Source organism: Oncorhynchus mykiss, chromosome 10, assembly GCF_013265735.2.
Source record: "Oncorhynchus mykiss isolate Arlee chromosome 10, USDA_OmykA_1.1, whole genome shotgun sequence".
In the NCBI taxonomy this organism is placed as follows: Eukaryota; Metazoa; Chordata; class Actinopteri; order Salmoniformes; family Salmonidae; genus Oncorhynchus; species Oncorhynchus mykiss.
Genome location: NC_048574.1, coordinates 26,179,328 through 26,202,866, shown reverse-complemented (window position 1 = coordinate 26,202,866; position 23,539 = coordinate 26,179,328). Strand labels below are relative to the sequence as shown.

Sequence of the window (23,539 nt, the reverse complement as noted above, 5' to 3'; positions counted from 1 at the left end):
TCTACTGACTCTGAAAAACACCAAAAGAAAGATGCCAGGGTCCCTGCTCAGCTGCGTGAACGTGTCTTAGGCATGCTGCAAGGAGGCATGAGGACTGCAGATGTGGCCAGGGCAATAAATTGCAATGTCCGTACTGTGAGACGCATAAGACAACGCTACAGGGAGACAGAACGGACAGCTGATTGTCCTCGCAGTGGCAGACCACGTGTGATAACACCTGCACAGGATCGGTACATCTGAACATCACACCTGCGGAACAGGTACAGGATGGCAACAACAACTGCCCGAGTTACACCAGGAACGCACAATCCCTCCATCAGGACTCAGACTGTCCGTAATAGGCTGAGAGATGCTGGACTGAGGGCTTGTAGGCCTGTTGTAAGGCAGGTCCTCACCAGACATCACCGGCAGCAACATCACCTATGAGCACAAACCCACCGCCTCTGGACCAGACAGGACTGGCAAAAAGTGCTCTTCACTGATGAGTCGCGGTTTTGTCTCACCAAGGGTGATGGTCAGATTCGCGTTTTTCATCAAAGGAATGAGCGTTACACCACCAGCCATACTGCTCGTTCTGTGCGTGATTTCCTGAAAGACATGAATGTGTTCTGCCATGTGTTCTGCCATGGCCAGCGAAGAGCCCAGATCTCAATCCCATTGAGCACGTCTGGGACCTGTTGGATCAGAGGGTGAGGGCTAGGGCCATTCCCCCAAAAAATGTCCGGGAACTTGAGGTGCCTTGATGGAAGAGTGGGGTAACATCTCACAGCAAGAACTGGCAAATCTGGAGGAGTCTATGAGGAGGAGATCCACTGCAGTACTTAGTACCACACCAACTGCATTGACTGTTACTTTTGATTTTAACCCCCCCTCCCCCTTTGTTCAGGGACACATTATTCAATTTCTGTTAGTCACGTCTGTGGAACTTGTTCAGTTTATGTCTCAGTTGTTGAATCATATGTTCATACAAATATTTACACATCAAATCAAAGTTTATTTGTCACGTGCGCCGAATACAACAGATGTAGGTAGACCTTACAGTGAAATGCTTACTTACAGGCTCTAACCAATAGTGCAAAAAGGTATGAATGTATAGTTAAAGTGACTGCATATGTGATAAACAGAGAGTAGCAGCAGAGTAAAAGAGGGGTTGGGGGGGGGCATACAATGCAAATAGTCCGGGTAGCCATTTGATTACCTGTTCAGGAGTCTTATGGCTTGGGGGTAAAAGCTGTTGAGAAGCCTTTTTGTCCTAGACTTGGCACCCCGGTACCGCTTACCATGCGGTAGTAGAGAGAACAGTGTATGACTGGGGTGGCTGGGATCTTTGACAATTTTTAGGGCCTTCCTCTGACACTGCCTGGTGTAAAGGTCCTGGATGGCAGGCAGTTTAGCCCCAGTGATGTACTGGGCCGTATGCACTACCCTCTGTAGTGCCTTGCGGTCGGAGGCCGAGCAATTGCCATACCAGGCAGTGATGCAACCATGCTCTCGATGTTGCAGCTGTAGAACCTTTTGAGGATCTGAGGACCCATGCCAAATCTTTTCAGTTTCCTGAGGGGGATTAGGCTTTGCCTTCTTCACAATTGTCTTGGTGTGTTTGGACCATTCTAGTTTATTGTTGATGTGGACACAGAGGAAGCTCTCAACCTGCTCCACTACAGCTCAGTCGATCAGAATGGGGGCGTACTCGGTCCTCCTTTTCCTGTAGTCCACAATCATCTCCTTAGTCTTGGTTACGTTGTAGGTTGTTATTCTGGCAGCACCCAGCCAGGTCTCTGACCTCCTCCTATAGGCTGTTTCGTCGTTGTCTGTGATCAGGCCTACCACTGTTGTGTCTGCAAACTTAATGATGGTGTTGGAGTCGTGCCTGGCCATGCAGTCGTGGGTTCACCCATAAAGGGAGTACAGGGAGGACTGAGCACGCACCCCTGGGGGGCTACAGTGTTGAGGATCAGCGTGGCAGATGTGTTGCTACCTACCCTCACCACCTGGGGGCGGCCCTTCAGGAAGTCCTGGATCCAGTTGCAGAGGGAGGTGTTTAGTCCCAGGATCCTTAGCTTAGTGATGAGCTTTGAGGGTACTATGGTGTTGAACGCTGAGCTGTAGTCAATGAATAGCATTCTCACATTTTTTATTTTACCTTTACTAGGCAAGTCAGTTAAGAACAAATTCTTATTTTCAATGGGTTAACTGTCTGTTCAGGGGCAGAACAACAGATTTGTACCTTGTCAGCTCGGGGATATGAACTTGCAACCTTTCGGTTACTAGTCCAACGCTCTAACCACTAGGCTACCCTAGTGGAACACTTATTCTCACATAAGTGTTCCTTATTTCTTGTAAGCTTCCGGGTTAGAGTCCCGCACCTTGAGAGCGGCAGCTCTGCCCTTTAGCTCAGTGTGAATGTTGCCTGTAATCCATGGCTTCTGGTTGGGGTATGTACTAGAGGTCGACCGATTAATCGGAATGACCAAGTAATTAGGGCCGATTTCAAGTTTTCATAACAATCGGAAATCTGTATTTTGGGGCGCCGATTTCCGATTATTATTTTTTTTTACTTAAAAAAATAATAATTTTAATACCTTTTATTTAACTTTTATTTAACTAGTCAGTTAAGAACACATTCTTATTTTCAATGACTGCCTAGGAACTGTGGGTTAACTGCCTTGTTCAGGGGCAGAACGACAGATTTTCACCTTGTCAGCTCAGGGGTTCCAATCTTGCAACCGCACAGTTAACTAGTCCAACGCTCTAACCATTGCACACCACGAGTAGCCTGCCTGTTACGCGAATGTAGTAGAAGCCAAGGTAAATTGCTAGCTAGCATTAAACTTATCTTATAAAAAACAATCAATCATAATCACTAGTTATAACTACTGATCCAGTTTAGCAGGCAATATTAACCAGGTGAAATTGTGTCGTTTCTCTCGCGTTCATTGCACGCAGAGTCAGAGTATATGCAACAGTTTGGGCTGCCTGGCTCATTGCAAACTAATTTGCCAGAATTTTACGGAATTATGACATACATTGAAGGTTGTGCAATGTAACAAGCATATTTAGACTTAGGGATGCCACCCGTTAGATAAAATACCGAACGGTTCAGTATTTCACTGAAATAATAAACGTTTTGTTTTCGAAATGATAGTTTCCGGATTCGACCATATTAATGACCAAAGGCTCGTATTTCTGTGTGTTATTATGTTATAATTAAGTCTGATTTGATAGAGCAGTCTGACTGAGCAGCAGCAGGCCCGTAATCATTCATTCAAACATTCACTCATCGCAATCACAGCGCTGTTTATGACTTCAAGCCTATCAGCCTAATGGCTGGTGTAACCAATGTGAAATGGCTAGCTAGTTAGCTGGGTGTGCGCTAATACTGTTTCAAACGTCACTCGCTTTTAGATTTGGAGTAGTTATTCCCCTTGCACTGCAAGGGCCGCGGCTTTTGTGGAGCGATGGGTAATGATGCTTCAAGTGTGGCTGTTGTCTATGTGTTCCTGGTTCGAGCCCAGGTAGGGGCGAGGAGGGGGACGGAAGCTAAACTGTTACACTGGCAATACTATAGTGCCTATAAGAACATCCAATAGTCAAAGGTATATGAAATACAAATGGTATAGAGAGAAATAGTCCTATAAATACTATATTAACTACAACCTAAAACCTCTTACCATGGAATATTGAAGTCTCATATGTTCTCAGATTTTGAGCAAGGAACTTAAACGTTAGCTTTTTTATGGCACATATTTTACATGGCACACATTTTTACATGGCACATATTACTTTCTTCTCCAACACTTTGTTTTTGCATTATTTAAACCAAATTGAACATGTTTCATTATTTATTTGAGGCTAAATTGATTTTATTGATGTTTTATATTAAGTTAAAAATAAGTGTTAATTCAGTATTGTTGTAATTGTAATAATTGTCATTATTACAAATAAAAAAAATCGGCCGATTAATCGGTATCGGGTTTTTTGGTCCTCCAATAATCGGTATCGGCGTTGAAAAATCATAATCGGTCTACCTCTAGTATAGTACAGTCACTGTGAGGGGGACATCCTCGATGCACTTATTGATGAAGCCAGTGACTGATGTGGTGTACTCCTCAATGCCATCGGAAGAATCCTGGGAACATGTTCCAGTCTGTGATATCAAAACAGTCCTGTAGTTTAGCATCTGCTTTATCTGACCCCTTTTTTATAGACTCACTGGTGCTTCCTGCTTTAATTTTTGCTTGTAAGCAGGAATCAGGAGGATAGAGTTGTGATCAGATTTACCAAATGGAGGGCGAGGAAGAGCTTTGTACGGGTCTCTGTGTGTGGAGTAGAGGTGATCTAGAATTTTTTCCCCCTCTGGTTGCACATTTAACATGTTGATAGAAATTTGGTAGATCTGATTTAAGTTTCCCTGCATTAAAGCCTCCGGCCACTAGGAGCACCGCCTCTGGGTGAGTGATTTCCTTATACAGCTGACTGAGTGTGGTCTTAGTGCCAGCATCTGTCTGTGGTTGTATATAAACAGCCACAAAAAGTATAGCTGAAAACTCTCTAGGCAAGTAGTGTTGCCTGCAATTTATCACAAAATACTCTACTTCAGGCGAGAAAAATCTAGAGACTTCCTCAGATTTCGTGCACCAGCTGTTGTTTACAAATATGCACAGACTGCACCCCGCCCCCTCATTTAACCGGAGTGCTGTTCTATCTTGCCGGTGCAGCGTATTTCCCGCTAGCTGAATATCCATGTCGTCATTCAGCCACGATTCCGTGAAACATAGGATATCACAGTTTTTGATGTCCCGTTGGTAGGATATTCGTGATCGTACCTCGTCTAATTTATTGTCCAATGATTGCACGTTGGCAAGTAATATTGACAGTAACGGCAGCTTTCCCACTCGCCTTCTGCGGGTCCTCACGAGGCATCCTGCTCTGTGTCCCCTGTACCTGCGTTTCTTCCTCTTGCAAATAACGGGGATGTTGGCCCTGTCGGGTGTTTGGAGAATGTCCTGTGCGTCTTTCTTGTTGAAGATAAAATCTTCATGTTAAGTTTGCTGAAAATAAATGCAGCTGACAGTGAAAGGTCGTTTCTTTTTTTGCTGAGTTTAGGTGCAGTGAAATGTGTTGTTTAACAGGGTCAGCCAAAGAAGTACAGTGCCCCTAGAGCAAATTAGGGTAAAGTGCCTTGAATCAAATCAAACTTTATTTGTCACATGCGCCGAATACAACACGTAATGCTGAAATGCTTACTTACAAGCCCTTAACTAACAGTGCAGTTCAAGAAAGAGTTAAGAAAATATTTACCAAATAAACTAAAGTAAAAATAATAAAAAGTAACACAATAAAATAACAATAATGAGGCTAAATATACAAGGGGTACCGGTACTGAGTCAATGTGCATGAAGTGACTATAATCAACAGCGTAGCAGCAATGTAAAAACAAATGAGTGGCACATCGACAAATGTTTCACCTTGTAGGCTCTGGTATTCAAACCAGCGAGCTTTCGGTTACTGGCCCAACACTCTAACCACTTGGCTACCTGCTGCCCTTTTAGCTGATAGGAGTGGAACCCAGTATGGTCGTCTGCTGCAATAGCCCATCCGTGACAAGGACAGATGAGTTGTATGTTCCGAGATGCCGTTCTGCACACCACTGTTGTACTGTGCCGTTATTTGCCTGTTTGTGGTCCGACTGTAGGCTTGCACGATTCTTGCCATTCTCCTTCGACCTCTCATCAACGAGCTGTTTTTGCCCACAAGACTGCTGTTGCTGACTGGATGTTTTTTTGTTCGTCGCTCCATTCTCAGTAAACGCTAGACACTGTCATGCGTCAAAAGGCCAGGAGGCCAGACGTTTCTGAGATACTGGAATTGGCGCACCTGGCACCGATGTTCATACCACGCTCGAAGTTGCTTAGGTCACTTGTTTTGCCAATTCTAATGTTCAATCCAACAGTAACTGAATGCCTCAATGCCTGTCTGCCTGCTTTATATAGCAAGTCATGGCCATGTGACTCACTGTCTGTAGGAGCAAAACATCTTTGTCAACGGGGTGGTTTACCTAATAATCTTTCTCTAGATTATTCTAGATTATTTTATTTTGTCGACATTTGGAAAATTGCTTTTTCATTGTAAGCTCATTTACTTGCGTGGCTGCTAGCCAAATAGCGTTGCACTTCTGTTGTCATCTGATGAAAATGTAGCTATTTTATGACGAATGTGTTGCACTTATGTATTTTCTGTGAAGGAAAACTATATTTGCATGTCCCTGATCACTCTATTGAAGCAAAACTACACTGTTGACTTTCAAAATAAAATGCGACCCCTGTCAATACACAGCTCCACTCACTTGCTCCCGCTTTCTTCTGTTGTGCTATTTACAAACAAACACATGACTGGCTGAACTGTGCTGAAGAACTAAGTAAGCTTTATAATGTAAAACAATGTGACCGGTGAAATAAGAAAGTGATCTGCTTTCTCTCCTAACGCATTGCATTGACTGAAGGTATGTACTTACAAAATAAGTACAAATATTAAAATCTATTGAAAAACTTCAAATAAATAATTTCAAAAGTATTGACGGGATTGAAAAACCACCCCTCGGCTATTTCCAAATACCCCTGAACATGGGGTATGCTGTATATACGCAGTGGCGGTTTTAACATTGATGAGCAAAATGGGACTTAAGTTGTCAATGTAACTATTTGTTCAGCACTTTTCAAATGTGCAGCGACAGAATTTAGAACATGGGCCGTTCTTAGAGTATTCTCCCTGTACACCAAGTCAGAACCGTAGGATAAATGACAGGGGCATATAAGCTGACAATGAAAGCTCTTACAATATTCGATGATTACATTTCTCTAAAATTAAGAGGGGAAAAAGGACCAAATTATTAGCATGAGGCACATGGGCTACTAACAGCTTACTACACAACACACTTAGTAACGTTATTACTTTCTTAGCTACAGTATACATATCTCCCTGGCATATTACATAATTTATGCAGCAGCATACAATACAGTTTTGCACTCACTCATTGTTGAATTTGCGATTTCCAGCTTGTTGTGTAATATTTATGTCCAATGGCCGATGAGATACGTTTTATATATAATTTCTCTTCATTATTTATCTTCATATGACAAGGATTGAAAAGGATTTGCCAGTAGATTGTCGACTTTATTCATGATGATGACTGCTAGCTAAGATTTTGAAAGTATGATGTTGCCATGATCAGTCAAATCAAAGCTACTATATATGACATGATCAGTCAAATCAAGGCTATTATATAACGTGATTTGATGTCATTTTATCTGTGGCCAATGACCTTGAGCCTTTTTGGACGGGCACTTCTAATGTCAGCAGCCAGTCACGGCACAGCGCTCCTATTTTTTGCTGGCTCGCCCCACCACAGAAAGCACTGAGCTAGGCTGAAACCGCTGCATTTTGGAGCTGCCTTACTCAAGAATTCAAAAAGAGACCATGTTTGTATGCGGCTTTGTTAATTCAATAATATATATATATTTTTTTACATTGTTTGCAACCTGATATGTGACACATATTAATGCCAAAATAACATACAAAACAGGCAAGGCCCCCCTGCCCTGAATGACGGGTCGCCACTGTATATACGGTATAATGCCCAAGCCTAACACACACACACAAATGCCAAAGGAAATGCAACACCAAGCCCGCAGACAGCATACCAGACATTAATCTGTCTGGGAACAGGGTTCCGCTAGCAGAACCCCTTGCCAACAGCCAATGAAATTGCAGGGAGCCAAATACAAATCAACAGAAATCTCATAAATAACATTTCTCAAACATACAAGTATTAGGCACCATTGTAAAGATAAAATTCTCGTTAATCTAGCCACAGTGTCTGATTTCAAAAATGCTTTACAGCGAAAGCTCCACACACGATTATGTTAGGTCACCACCAAGTCACAGAAAAACCCAGCCATTTTTCCAGCCAAAGAGAGGAGTCACGAAAAGCACAAATAGAGATCAAATGAATCACTAACCTTTGATGATCTTCAACAGATGACACTCATAGGACTTCATTTTACACAATAGATGTATGTTTTGTTCGATAAAGTGCATATTTATATCCAAAAATGTAATTTTACATTGATGTGTTATGTTCAGTAGTTCCAAAACATGCAGTGATTTTGCAGAGAGCCACATCAATTTACAGAAATATTCATTATAAATGTTAATGAAAATACAACTGTTATGCATGGAACTTTCAATAAACTTCTCCTTAATGCAACCGCTGTGTCAGATTTCAAAAATGTTTTACAGTGAAAGCTCCACAAACGATTATGTTACATCACCACCAAGTCACAGAAAAACCCAGCCATTTTTCCAGCCAAAGAGAGGAGTCACAAAAAGCACAAATAGAGATAAAATGAATCACTAACCTTTGATGATCTTCATCAGATTACACTCATAGGACTTCATGTTACACAATACATGTATGTTTTCTTCGATAAAGTGCATATTTATATCCAAAAATCTCATTTTACATTGGCATGTTATGTTCAGTAGTTCCAAGAGAGCCACATCAATTTACATCAATTTACAGAAATAGTCATTATAAATGTTGATGAAAATACAACTGTTATGCATGGAACTTTAGATAAAATTATCCTTAATGCAACCGCTGTGTCAGATTTTTTAAAAACTTTACGGAAAAAGCATACCATGCAATAATCTGAGTACGGAGCTCAGAGCCCAAACCAGCCAAAATAAATATCCGCCATGTTGCGCAGTTAACATTAGTCAGAAATAGCATTATAAATATTCACATACCTTTGATAATTTTCATCAGAATGTACTCCCAGGAATCCCAGGTCCACAATAAATGTTTGATTTGTTCGATAAAGTTCATAATTTATGTCCATATACCTCCTTTTGTTTGGGAGTTTGGTAAACAAATCGAAACGCGCGTGCAACTTCCAGCGGAAAGGTCGGACGAAAATTCCAAAAAGTTATATTACTGGTCGTAGAAACATATCAAACGATGTATAGAATCAATCTTTAGGATGTTTTTATCATAAATGTTCAATAATGTTCCAACCGGAGAATTCCATTGTCTGTAGAAAAGCAATTGAACGGGATCTACCTCTCATGTGAATGCGCGTGACTGAGCTCGTGACTGCTGGCAGACCTGTGACTCATTCATGACCTTCTCATTTAGCCCTGCTTCATAGTAGAAGCATCAAACAACGTTCTAAAAAAAACTTGTCTTTTGGGGCCTGAATAGGAACCTTTTCATTAGAACGTTCTTAGTGTGTGAGGAACGTGGAAATTTATTGAAAATGAAATGCAGTAATATCTAATTTACGTAAGTATTCACACCCCTGAGTCAATACATGTTAGAATCACCTTTGGCAGCGATCTGGGTAAGTCTCTAAGGACTTTGCAGACCTGGATTGTACAATATTTGCATATTAGTATTTTTCAAATTCTTTAACCTCTGTCAAGTTGTTGGCAAACTGCTCTTCGCAAATTGTTGTGTTTGACCAAATACAATGCTATGTCAGTGCAGCCTTTGATATTATTGACCATAACCTGAGAAAACATACACTAATGTTCAAAAGTTTGAGGTCACTTAGAAATGTCTTTTTTTTTTTTAAAGAAATGCAAATTTTTTGTCCATTGAAATAACATCAAATTGATCATAAATACAGTGTAGACATTGTTAATGTTGTAAATGACTATTGTAGCTGGAAACGGTGGATTTTTTGAGAATTATTTACATAGGCTTCCAGAGGCTCATTACCAGAAACAGACACCTCTCAAGTCCTCAACTGGCAGCTTCATTAAATAGTACGTGAAAAACACCAGTCTCAACATCAACATCAACAGTGAAGAAGCGACTCCGGGATGCTGGTCTTCTAGGCAGAGTTCCTCTGTCCAGTGTCTGTGTCTTCTTTTGCCCATCTTAATCTTTTCTTTTTATTGGCCAGTCTGAGATATGTATTTTTCTTTGCAACTCTGCCTAGATGGCCAGCATCCCGGAGTCGCCTCTTCACTGTTGAAGATGTGTTATTTTTTGGGGCAATATACAGTATGCAGCGCTTTGTTTATAATGCACTGTCCACTCTCCCTTGAGGCTGTCCCAAGTTGATGCGCAAGAGACCAAACAGCCTCAGATCAGGCGCTCAGATCATGTTCGAGCCTCTGATTGGACAGTGAAACACACACGCTCGCACCTGCAGGTGACGTGCAGATGTTTCATTTCTCTCTCATGCCGTCATGGCTGAAGCCAGCACAAATTCCTACTATTTATGTGTCCAGGATAAACGTGGGACGTACCTCCTTATAAACAAACAGTCAGTTAAATTAATGGTTAATGCATCATTTTCAGGTCTATTAGAAGCGATTTAATAGACAAAACAATGTCATTGAACCAATTGACTGGTCAGAGATCAGGGCATTCATCAGCGAAGATGCATTGCAAGCTGATAGTATTTTGGACAACCAAATTGAAGTCAAAATGATTGATGAAATCGAAGTGTTTCAGCTGTATGGTGATTTGCGATTCATAACTTACATTTTACTGGTACTACCAGAAGTAGTAGGCCAACCGATAACACCAAGACAGAATGCGTTTCAAATGATGATGCGCCGCCGAGAACAGCTAGCATGTCCGGCAATGTACATCGCCAGTGGCACACACTCACTTCGTGCAGATCAGCAGCTCCACAATGATGTGATCAACTGTCCCCAAGGTGGGGGCTTTTCGTGACAATCAGAGGAGACAATTGAAGGAGGATGCGGTGAGCAAAGTTACTGGGCTCGAATTTAGTCACGCTTGCTTGATGCTTCTAATTGTGCATGTTCTAAATTCATTTTTTTTATTTTGGTGAAGATAGGCTATACTCTATGGCTGGATTTATGTATTTTTTACAATGCTACATTAATTTGGCAGATTGTCACGGCCGTCGTAAGAAGCGGACCAAAGCACAGCGTGGTGAGCGTACATATTCCTTTTTATTTAGGATGACGCCGACAAAAACAATAAACAATACAAAAACAACCGTGAAGCTTAAGGCTATAGTGCCACAAACAAAGACAACTTCCCACAAAGAAAGGAGGAATGGGCTACCTAAGTAGGGTTCCCAATCAGAGACAACGATAGACAGCTGTCCCTGATTGAGAACCATACCCGGCCACAACATAGAAATACAAAATCATAGAAAAACACAACACAGAATGCCCACCCCACATTACACCCTGACCTAACTAAATAGATAAATAAAACATCTCTCTAAGGTCAGGGCGTGACACAGACCTAACTTGATTGACCCTCTTTCTACAAGGCCTAGTCTATGAGAGGCCTAATCATATTTGTATGAATATTTTGTTAACACCTACAGGCTATAGAGATGCATTCAGGTAATGAACTCATTATTTTACATCAACATTTTCATTTGATTAGAATTATTTATTGTCAATCATTCTTGAATTAGAACATTTATTAAAAAAAAGTCTACTCTATTACCGTATACATCACATTAAGTTACGAGATTGGATAGCACTTTATTTGATCAGGAATAAAGAAACTGTCGCAAGTTATATAGAGGTTGCTTGTTGTGAGCCCTGAGGGAACTGTATAAACTTGGCCAGATGATTCTGCATCTTTGTTGCATTCTTCACATATGATTTGGCACAGTATTTGCAAATGTACACAGCTTTTCCTTTTACATTAGCTGCAGTGAAATGTCTCCACACATCAGATAGTGCCCGATGCATTTTCCTGTAAAGATTAGAAGAAAAAAATACAAAAAGAAATACAATTCCATGTACAGATAAATAATTTAAGCAGTTAGATTAAACAACTCTTTTGTAAGATACATGTTTTAAAATTAAATTGTTAACAAGTTAGAAATGATTTAAACACTTTGCTATTTACTAGTTAATAAAAAATCATGTACAGTGGGGCAAAAAAGTATTTAGTCAGCCACCAATTGTGCAAGTTCTCCCACTTAAAAAGATGAGAGAGGCCTGTAATTTTCATCATAGGTACACTTCAACTATAACTAAAAAATCCAGAAAATCACATTGTAGGATTTTTAATGAATTTATTTGCAAATGATGGTGGAAAATAAGCATTTTATGTTACTTAGCGATGATAGGCCCTTAAATCTCTTAATCAATCAGAGAAGATTACTGCTGGCAGGCAGCACTGCAGCAAAATATTTTATAGCTCTAAGATGGCAACAACCTCACTCTCTCCCATTTAACCAGTGGATACAGTTACTATTAGAAGTTATAGCATTATAATTATTGTCAGCGAGAATGGGAGGCATGGTTTCCGAGTGGGGAGGGAGGATGCAGGCAGGTGGATAGGGCTGGATAGGGCTGATGGTTTCACACTTATTCTGCCAACTACTTTATCATTTAACTGTTGTGGATGCTGACGTTTGAGGAAAGAACATCTATTTAATTCATTTTAAATTCAGGCTGTAACACAACATAATGCGGAATAAGTCAAAGTCAAGAGGTATGAATAATTTCTGAAGGCACTTTAAATGTTACCTCAAGACTAAAAACACAAGAGCAATTGACTTGTGAAGGTTGAGAATGCCTTTGAAAGCCTTACCATAGGACATTTACTAGTAGCTTATTTTTGAGCTCTCTCTCTCTCTCTGTCTCTCTGCTTTCTCTGTCTCACTCACTCACTCACTCACTCACTCACACACACACACACACACACACACACACACACACACACACACACACACACACACACACACACACACACACACACACACACACACACACACACACACAAACACACACACACACACACACACACACACACACACACACACACACACACACACAGCACAGCATGTAGGGGAAATGTTTGTAATGATTTGTCCCTGTGCGTCCGAGATGCTGGCAGGGCTGGAACAGCATCACTGGTTGGAATGGTTTCAGCCATTTGGCCGGTGAGCAGGACGTGGGAGCATGGCTAAGTTGCAGGAATGAGCCAGCCTGGTTTCCCTTCTCGATCCTGATTAGTGCTTTGACATCCATTTGTGTCACATCTGCTCCCGCTCTTCCCCCCCTGCCACTTGAGGGTGCCAGGCTGCCCTGCATCACGCACTCCTATCATCCATTACGCACACCTGCCTTCCCTCGTCAGGCACATCAGCGTTATTGGAATCACCTGGCCTCACTCATCACTTGTTTATTTCCTCCCCTATATTTGTCAGTTCCCTGCTCTGTTCCCGACTGCTGCATGGATTGTTTTTTGTCTTTCTTTTCTTCTATTCTGACGCTGTTCCTGTCTCGTTCCTTGTCCGTTCTTTATTAAATGTTTTACTCCCCGTACCTGCTTTGTCTCTCCAGCGTCAACTCATGTGACAATTTGCACTGTACTGACCACGGATCTATTTCAATATGGTAAGGTAAAGAGAGAGACAAGATTCGCACAGTCATTGGATAACATGTTGTTGTTACACTCAAGTGGCTTGATTAGCTCACACCCTTTAACAAGTTGGAGACCTGTAATTTTTCAAAAGGAAACATACAAGGTAGAACTATAGGTGAAATATAATATATACTGTAGGTCACATAAAGTCAGTGTCATGTTTTTATACCAAAGTCTCCTCTCCCGTAGCACACACCTCATCATACACACAGTGACTAATATTTTGTGGCTCAGTCAACCATCTATAAAATTAATCTATCTGGGCCCCTGTTTGTGATGGGTCAAAGCCACAGTTTGTACACAGTATCCTGGAGCTGTCACGCCGCACTGATGCCCCTGGGGCCTTGGAGTCTGAAAACTGAAAGCCATCAAGACAACGCTACAGACAAACAATCAGCTCCTTGTCATTGTACTGCAGTGGCGGTCAGTGCTGTTTATGAGGGAGGACACATATTTATTTTTCCATGAGCATGGCCTTATTTCTGTTACAGCATATTGGATGACTGTCATTCATATTCCATCCACCCAGTTCAATGTAAAAGCAATAGGTTTAGGCTACTACATGATACTCAAGTTTTCCCTGTACCCATCATGATGTTCTTACAACTTAGCCTATGAATTAAAGTTTACAACGTAGGTTCATACAGGTCGAGAGAAATATTTGAGGTGACAGACAGTGACACATTCAATACCGCCTTCCACACTCTTGCCTGCATCTAGCTTATCTAGGGTGTAATCATTAGTCCAACAGTTGCAGACGAGCGTTTCTATTGGACAAATTCAGGTATGTTTATCCCGGTTTCATTTGCTTCCGTTTAAGAAACATTTTTCAACAGAATCGGCGGAATGAATACACCCATGATCACGCGTAAACACCATGTTGTATTCCTTCTCGCCTCTATGCACCTTCCTCCTCTCACCTTTTCCCTTCCTTTGTAGACTTCAATGCACAACACATCAGCTGGGTGAAAAAAACAGCAGGTGAAAAAAACTTTCCAAGCCAAACCATGTCATAACCGCTACACACAGCCTACATCGTTGTCCCCATATTAGCTAAAGTAACATCCTAGTCAACATAGCTAATATAACTAATGTGTAAGTAAACCTGCTACAATAATGCAGTAATGTTAGTAAACTAATCACCACATGTTATGCACTGCAGTGCTAGCTAGCTGTAGCTTATGCTTTCAGTACTACATTCATTCTCTGATCCTTTGATTGGGTGGACAACATGTGGGTTCATGCTGCAAGAGCTCTAATAGGTTGGAGTACGTCCTCCGGAAGTTGTCATAATTACTGTGAAAGTCTCTGGAAGGGGGTGATAACCAAGAGCCTACTAGGTTTTGTATTGAAGTCAATGTACCCAGAGGAGGACGGAAGCTAGCTGTCCTCCGGCTACACCATGGTGCTACCCTACAGAGTGCTGTTGAGGCTACTGGAGACCTTCTGTCACGCTTTGATCTTAGAGAGCCTTTTATTCTCTAATTTGGTTAGGTCGGGGTGTGACTAGGGTGGGTACTCTAGTTTTTGTATTTCTATGTTGGCCTGGTATGGTTCCCAATCAGAGGCAGCTGTCTATTGTTGTCTCTGATTGGGGATCATATTTAGGCAGCCTTTCCCACTGGGGTTTTGTGGGATCTTGTTTTCTGGTTAGTTGCCAGTGAGCACGCCATTAGCTTCACGTTTAGTTTGTTTCTGTATTGTTTTGGTGAGTTTCATAAATTAAACATGTGGAACTCTACGCACGCTGCGCCTTGGTCCGAGTATGATTACCACGACGATTGTGACACCTTCATTGCAAAACAGTGTGTTTTAATCAATTATTTGGTCAAATGTGAATATATTTAGTATAGTTTATCTAAAAAGGATAACTTTTATTTTTTATGAAGTTCACTGAGGAGGATGGTCCTCCCCTTCCTCCTCTGAGGAGCCTCCACTGATGTACTGTATTTATAGTCCTCTTGGAGAATCCATTTAGACATTGTCGCTGTTATACGAAAGGCTTTTTTAGCAGTCAAGCTGGAGATATATTTTTTTAAGAATAACTGATTTTTTAAAGAATAACACCGGGATGCTGGCCTTCTAGGCAGAGTTCCTCTGTCCAGTGTCTGTGTTCTTTTGCCCATCTTAATATTTTATTTTTATTGGCCAGTCTGTGGTATGTCTTTTTCTTTGCAACTCTGCCTAGAAGGCCAGCATTTCGGAGTCGCCTCTTCACTGTTGACGTTGAGACTGGTGTTTTGCGGGTACTATTTAATGAAGCTGCCAGTTAAGGACTTGTGAGGCGTCTGTTTCTCAAACTAGACACTCTAATGTACTTGTCCTCTTGCTCAGTTGTGCACTGGGGCCTCCCACTCCTCTTTCTATTCTGGTTAGAGCCAGTTTGCGCTGTTCTGTGAAGGGAGTAGTACACAGCCTTGTATGAGACCTTCAGTTTCTTGGCAAATTCTCGCATGGAATAGCCTTAATTTCTCAGAACAAGAATAGACGGACGAGTTTCAGAAGAAAGTGCTTTGTTTCTGGCCATTCTGAGCTTGAGTGAGTGATGGTTGCTGATAATGGGCCTCTGTACGCCTATGTAGATATTCCATAAATAATCAGCCGTTTCCAGCTAAAATAGTAATTTACAACATTAACAATGTCTACACTGTATTTCTGATCAATTTGATGTTATTTTAATGGACAAAAAATGTGCTTTTGTTTCAAAAACAAGGACATTTCTAAGTGATCCCTAACTTTTGAACGGTTGTGTATGAATGAATCACCTAACCCCCTTCTCCTCACCCAAAGCAGCACTGAGGGAATATGTGTGTCCTTGTCTGTATTCTAATTCACCTTGTCTCTCTGTGTATTAGGAACAGAGCCTTGGAGGAGACTCAGGCGGAAGGCCACAGGGGAGGATGCCGAGAGGGTAAAGCAGTGGCAGACAGCAGCCCATTGAGTGAAGTTGAAGAGGCGGTGGATGAGCATCAGCGGCTCCTGGCCCTGGCCTGTCCGCCTGTGGTGACATACGGAACATACCGTGGCCAGAGGGACAAACGCAGAATAAGGCGGAGGCACCAGGTGCAGGTGGAATCCCCCAATTCAGGTGTAGAGGGCAGCACCTTGGGTGCGGTGACACACTCCACTTTAGAACTCGCCATTTCAAAACAAAGTGACATTCAGACTGTATCGACAAATCAGATTGGAGCTACAACCTCAGAAACCAATCAGAGAGGAGCTTGGACTTCGGAAACAGACTCTGTTTTGTGTCCAACTGGACCTGAGTCTAGTCACATTCCACTAACAACACAGACAGCAGAAAGGGCTGTGAGTCAAAGTGCCTTCCCTTCATCCGGAGAGACAACCCTGGCTACTGTAGGAGGCCAGGCCAAGGATTCTCTCTCTGGGATTGGCTCCGTCACATGCTCCCCTCCCGCACCCACAGAGGACTCTGCTGATGCCAGGACTAGTACAGCAGTCAGTGAGACCCACAGTGCAGAGCTGAGCCCACGGGATAAAATTACTCATGCAGAGATGGCCAGCGAGGATACGAACAGGGACACAGATGGGGACAGAGACACAGGGCTAAGTGAGCAGATAGAAACTGTATCTGCACACTGTTTTCAGACTGGGTCACCTTCATTTGCTGCTGCGTGGCCAGGCGCCGCGGGGACTGCGCAGCACACACATCTGCCTGCCACTGTTTCCGATGGTAATGGAGGCCAGCTGGCTCCGCATCCCATTTCACCGTCTGCCTCACTTTTATCAGCAACCGAAAGCCAGGGACCCATTCCAGCAACTAGGCACTCAGATTCTGGGGATGCTCTGGCTGCTGGACTGCATTGCTTTGAGTCAGGGAAGGAGGAGGGGGACGTTGTTCCTCCAGACAATCTGTTTGAGGAGGCCCTTCATTTGGAGTCTAAAATGATGGTGGATAACATTCTGAAGAATGCTCTAGCGGCCCTGGAGAGAGTCGAATCCTCTGAGTTGGAGGAGGGTGAAGTGCTCCAGAAGGCCATTGAGGAGAATTACCTGGTCCTACCCGTAGGCAGAGTGGAGGAGGAGGACGTGGATCGGTCCTTCGAGACGGATAAGCTGGTGGAGGTAGAGCCTTCAGAGAGGGGGGATGCCGTCCCGGCAGAACAGACTCTCTCATTAAACCCCAACCCTCTATCGGAGGGCCCCAGGTCCACCCCCTCCTCGGGGTATGAGTCTATCGCAGGCTCGGACACTGACATCAGGAGCAGCCCTGGGCCGGCCTGTGAGAGCATTGCCCCCACCACCGGTGTCTCAGACCACAGGCAGGGAGAACACTGTTCCGAGGGGACCAAAGGCACTGGTCTTCACCTACTGGTCAAAGGTCAACGGCTAATGGATGCTAATGAGCAACCGCGAGGGGAAGAGGATTCCCAGCCAAATGATCCTATTGAATCTGAATACAGTGGTAATAAGCACCAGAAAGGTGTGTTTCCTCTCTTGGGCGGTGGAGTGTCCTTCGAGAAACCAGGTCTCTATGGTGATAACGGAGATATTATTCAAATAATGAGAGCGGGTCTTGAGTATGAGTCTGTCTCAGGGATAACTAATGAAAACAAAGATCAAGTGCTCTGCACTTCAGGGGACAATGGTTGTAACGAGATGCTAGGCGTTAAAGAAACACAGGTAGGAGACGGCGCAGTCCACGTAGCCAAAGATGATATCGAAAGCAATAGACATAGTCCTAAACAAGACGGTAATGCTCAATATGGTCATGCTTCTGTGTCCAATAACTCGGAAAGTGCCAATAAGCTCAACAGCACTCTGAATGACAATACTTACCTGAGAACCCAAACAGCATTTTCTGAGCCTGATCTGCTTAGGAAAAGTTCCAAATATGAAGCTAAGGGCAATTCTGAGGCAAACCTCATGTCAGCCAGACCAAAACACACCCCAAACTCACTAGAACCATCTCAAGTCAGACATGCTATAAGTCAGAAGCCTGATGCCTGTATAATGCTTTGTGATGACGGCCAAGAGAGCGGCCCTGAAATATCATTGAAAGTTGGGCTGAATGACATCCCGGTCAGTGGGGATCAAAGCTTTGTACTGGTTGAGACTTACTTAGCCTCTGTGTTCTCAGAGGGCTCTGACTCTGGGGGTGAAGAAGATGAGGCCCACTGCAGAACAACAGGCACTATCAGCATGGACCCCTCTTTCTCAAGGAGACTCCCCAAGGACCTGAGCACCTCAGAGGGCCTTGTGTCTAATTCAGCTACTGACTCCAGTAATGAGGACAGGCCACAGTTGAGTTCGGTGAGCGCGTATCGATGCAACATCTCTCTGCAGCAGCAGAGTCAGGACTACGAGACACCGGGACACAGTGGTGCAGGTTCAGCCGCAGCAGTTATGGCAGGGTTTCACCAGGACCTGGGCAGCAGGCTAGCTGGGCTCCATGCTACAGGAGGCCGGAGAGCCCCAGGCCTGGAACCTCTCCTCCCCCTCCTCCCTGTCCCCCATCTTGCCTTCCATGACATGGAGGCAAGTGGTTTCTCCATCATTGATGAGGAGGAGGAGACGGATGCAGTGTTCGTCAATGACACAGGCCCCATGCTGAGCCCCACGGTACGGCGGGCCAAGGCCTACCCCTTCTCCCTGTCTCCCATCGTGGAGGAGGACAGTCTTCGCAGCGAGGCAGAGGGGAGCCTGTCGCAGGAGGACAGGGGCCTCATGGTGCCCCCGGCCACAGAGGAGCTGAGGAGTCTGAGCGGAGGTGTAGGGATGGAGCAGCTAGCCTCATCCTCCTCTTTGTCCATCCTGTCCTTGCTGCAGTCGGTCAGCGAGCGCCTGCAGTCCAGCGGCTACTCCGACACAGACGCAGACTCAGAGGAGCCCTCCACCCCTCCTCTACGGCGCCCCCTATGGGAGTTCTTCAACAGGGGTCAGGGGAAGGATAAGGAGGGGGATGGCCAGGGAATAAATGGAGACCAAAGCAGCAAGCAGGAGGGCCCACTTCCTCCTGATTTATTCATTATGGGACCTCGAGATGGGGATCCAATGAAGGACGTGAAGAATCTTTCCACCCCTTGGATTACAATCCAAAAACCTGCAGATTCACCAATGTATCAGTATTTGAAATCAGTGCATCCAGTGTTGCTAGAGCCTGATGATGACAACCGTAAACATCATGCCAAACTCATTCCGCGCCTCAGTGATAACAACTGTCCATCAACAGCAACTGACATGGTAAATTCAACATCATCTGACATTTGTATTCAATAATATTATATAAAGAAATGGTTATGCACCCTGACATTTAGAACTAATATATGTTAATATTTGACCCCTGTTGATGTCATTTCAGGGGGGAAATTGGAGTTATGGGAAGGTCATCCCAAGGCCTACACTGGTGAGATCACATGTATTACATGAGCCCTCTACTTTCTCACTGTCGTGCTAATTTCCGATCTCATCTTAATGACTGTCTTAACGTTTTAGGCAGTCTGCCTCCTAATCGCTGTGCTGCTGAATAGATTGGAGATGCCAGACCGCCTTTGAGCTGGACAGAACATTTCTCTTTCATTAGTTAATGATACCTCAGGCTGCAGAAAGTAGTGCAGCAACTCATCTTTTCAGTTTAATCTCTTCCTAAAGCCTGTCATAAAGGAAGATGAGATTGCGATTATGCAACGGGCTATTAATTGTTGTTGAAAGCTATCATCTGCTATCAAGGGCTGTAGTTTGTCAGAATCTGTGCAGAGGAGTGCGGGTCTCTTCTATAGCACTCGAATGACGAGGGAAAACCACCTACAGTGCTAGTCTGCAGCCTTGAGAGCTGAATGCAACAGTGAGTCAGGAACTTGGATCACAATCATATTAATATTCCTGTGGTCAGCACTGTATATGTAAATCAGGAATGGGTTTTGTCCAACAAACAACTTGTATGCCGTTTTACATACAGTAGATTATGAAGTTTATAGGCTCACAACACAGGCAGTGAACAAAGCACTGAGTGCCAGAGGTTTTGTCTACATTGTTGTTTCACACAATCACTAATGGAATTGCTTTGCAACCGCACAACCACGGTTTTCTGTTCTGTTAGCCGAGTTGGAAAAGTATTTGTTATCGAGGAGGAAACAAAGGGAGGAAAGCAGCAATTAAAGCAGTATGAAAGCAGGCAGACACTCGTAGCCTGGTAGGAGTGAAAAAAATGAAAATACACAGAGTGTTAATTATAGAAGAGACTTTGTTCTATAATGACTGCTTGGGGCATCTTTTGGGCTGGTTAGGGGACTAACGACACTCTTTCCTTCCTCCTTGGCCCCCCTTCCTCTCTCCCTTTCTGTCATCAGAAATGTGCTCGGGGCCTCAGGCGTAGTCACTCAACACCAATGTTCCCACAAATTTCTTGGGGTACTGAGCAAAGTTCAGGTTTTCTGAGCGCAAACTTGGACGTTGTGAAAATTCTGTGCAAATTCCGGCGCCCGTTTACTGTGAACACTGAGGCTGTACACACTTGAAATTCCAGTTTTAACATTGGCAAAGTAGGCAACTGTGGCTATTTGATCATAATCTAAGCCTACCAGAGTGGGCTACCATTAAAAAAACTATGTATAAAAAACATCCCATAACATTTTAACATGGAAATAGCAGTTCTATTATTCAGCCTACAGTAGCAACCAATGTGTGGTGTTCAATGTAGGTCTACATTACATTGGTCTTTTTTCCACTTGTCCTTAAGACAATGAGGTGACTGAAAATGTTGTTGTATTGTGTTTGATGAAAGAAACCACTTTACAAAATAAAATTCATTATTATTCTCATATCATTATTATTATAACAGAGAATCAGACAAAAATGTATGCTACCCTCTGCTGTCTCAAAATACAGCACTGCCCCTTTTAAATACATAAAAAAAGCTCTTTACTTGACACATTTTTCAAAGATGGCTAGAAATGTGCATGTTTTGTGCGCATGTAGGAAGCAACCACTCCCCCATTGCTGACCAGAAATTAGCTATAATTGCGCTAATAACTAACTAGCAAAAAATATGAACAAATATGCACACATATGCACACAGGGCTACATGCAGCTCTCGCTTTGATCTCAAAACAAGCACATCTACTCGCGACCATTTGTGCCTTTAATGCAATAGAATCCTACTCCGATGCGCTCTGCAAAATCTCTTGCATAGTGAGTTTTGATTCCCTGACCTGTCAATGTTTTTAATTTGCTATTTTTTTATTTTGTTATACTCTTGTGAATTCTATGGTTTTTACTAGATTACTTGTAGTTTTTCATGCTGTCTGTCTGTAATTGTGTAATGACTTGGTGCTGCCTATCTTGGCTAGAACGCTCTTGAAAATGAGATTTTAAATCTCAATGAGCCCTTCCTGGTTGAATAAAGGTTAAATACTAAGGTTCGATTGATATTAGTAAAATATGTCTATCACTTTTCACCATCAGATTAGCAACTTTTCTGTTCACACTGGCCATGGATGTGATGTGGCCAAAGCCACATTCCTGCTTCATGTATGAGTGCAGCTATTATCATACGGTAAATACCATTAGTATATAGACAAACAAAATAAAGATACTGTAGCAATTCAAACCAGGGGTAGGAACCGGTTCAGGGAACAGAACCGAAAACCAGAAAATAACAAACATTTTCGAGGAACAGAATTAGAACCTGGAACAGTTCGGGAACAGAATCATTATTTTAAAAGCATGGAAACCGGTTAATAATGTTATTTTAAGTTTCAGCATTTTTTTACCAGTCCCACAAAAATTGCAACAAAGCGCCTATGCAAAGCCCTCACTCTGTCACTTAGAAACTTATTCCAGTGTCTGCCTGACAGCTGAAAATCTTTGCCTGTGTGTGTAGGCTACCTTTTGTTTTGGTATGTTGCATTGAAAGTGGCTAATATTACATTGATTCAATCCCAATTCCCAAAGTAGAGGGAAACATTGATAGTGTTAACTAACAGGGAAGCCTCTAAGTTGAGTGAAGTTCAATCTTGTGCTTCTTTGCACAGCTGCACGTAGCTCAGCACCCGGCTCCATGCTGGAAACCCTTCCCCTCAGGCTTTTAAAACTTGACTGTGTTCATTTACACCCAGCGTTCTGTAATAATATCATTATGAAAACAACACCCAACCACCATAGTTCAGCTGTCACACAAATATGATCTAACCTTGAAAAACCTTGATATTTAATTATTGTATGGTTCCCCTGTTTTGAGTCAATAAATCAAATTCAGTTTAAAGACAATTTGCTGAGGTTGACTGTCAGACTGTATCCATTTGACAATATATTTAGCCCAGATGTTGCTCTATGTTTTCTAATGACTTACTCTGTTTCTCCAGATGAACATCTACGATGGTGTGACGTTCTCTGGGGAGATGTGGGAGATCCACAGAGACCAGGAGGATTCTGGGATGGTGTTTCCGCAGGGTGCCTCAGTGCGAGTCCTGGGAGGATGGTAAGAGGATCTTTAGAGCTAATTAACTTATTTTAAGGTTGCTTACTCCTTAAACATGCTCTTTGTGAGGGTGTATATCAGTCTTTGAATGACCAACACTCTGGGCTTCCAGAAGTGGTTCTGTCGGACCAAGGCCTAGAGTTTGTTGAAGCAGGTAATTGAAAATCTGTCAAACTTATATTAAGTCAACTGTAAAATAGCCCACTTGGATCAGAATGAGCCAGCCTTTCTGTAGTGGCATCCTCTGCTTTGGACTTATACCCATGTCTCTTTGCCTTCCTGCCTTACTCATGCACTCTCATGGAAGAAGGGCCTTATTATCACTGAACATAAGGCTTAGGACTTTTAACTTATGTCAGAACAGAACATCTTGTTTGAATCGGCATTGATTCATCTGAGACCCCATAATGTTCCTTCCAACTGTGTTGGGGGGGTTAATCTACTGGGCTGGCAGTGACAGACAGTAATTGGGTAACTCATCGCTGGTTGCTCCCATTAAAAGGCCTGTCAGCTAAACCACACAAACACTGTCATCACTGGGAATCAAGGCCTTGTCCAAATTTGAGTTCTTGAGTTTTTTCCTTGTCGTCATCAGTAGTTGGTTTAAAGGTGAATGGGGATGTTATTATCATTTTAAGTATTATCATGTATTCAAT

The 23,539-nt window shown here is 42.9% G+C and overlaps 1 protein-coding gene across 4 annotated transcripts in view; it reads left to right on the top strand.

Annotated features, from left to right (window-relative positions):
- Positions 1-23,539, top strand: part of LOC110533553 — an 82,308-nt gene that overhangs the window by 34,048 nt on the left and 24,721 nt on the right. For 3 of the 4 annotated variants that reach the window (XR_005053605.1, XM_021617881.2, XM_036989960.1), the window contains exons 4-6: positions 16,300-19,648; positions 19,767-19,811; positions 22,768-22,883. Coding sequence is in view for 3 of the 4 variants with exons in the window: in XM_021617881.2 (XP_021473556.2) it covers positions 16,300-19,648; positions 19,767-19,811; positions 22,768-22,883 (3,510 nt within the window). In the remaining variant the exon portion in view is untranslated. Of the gene's footprint in view, positions 1-13,233; positions 13,417-16,299; positions 19,649-19,766; positions 19,812-22,767; positions 22,884-23,539 lie in introns of those variants that run through there. The other variant, XM_036989961.1, reaches the window with a different exon arrangement.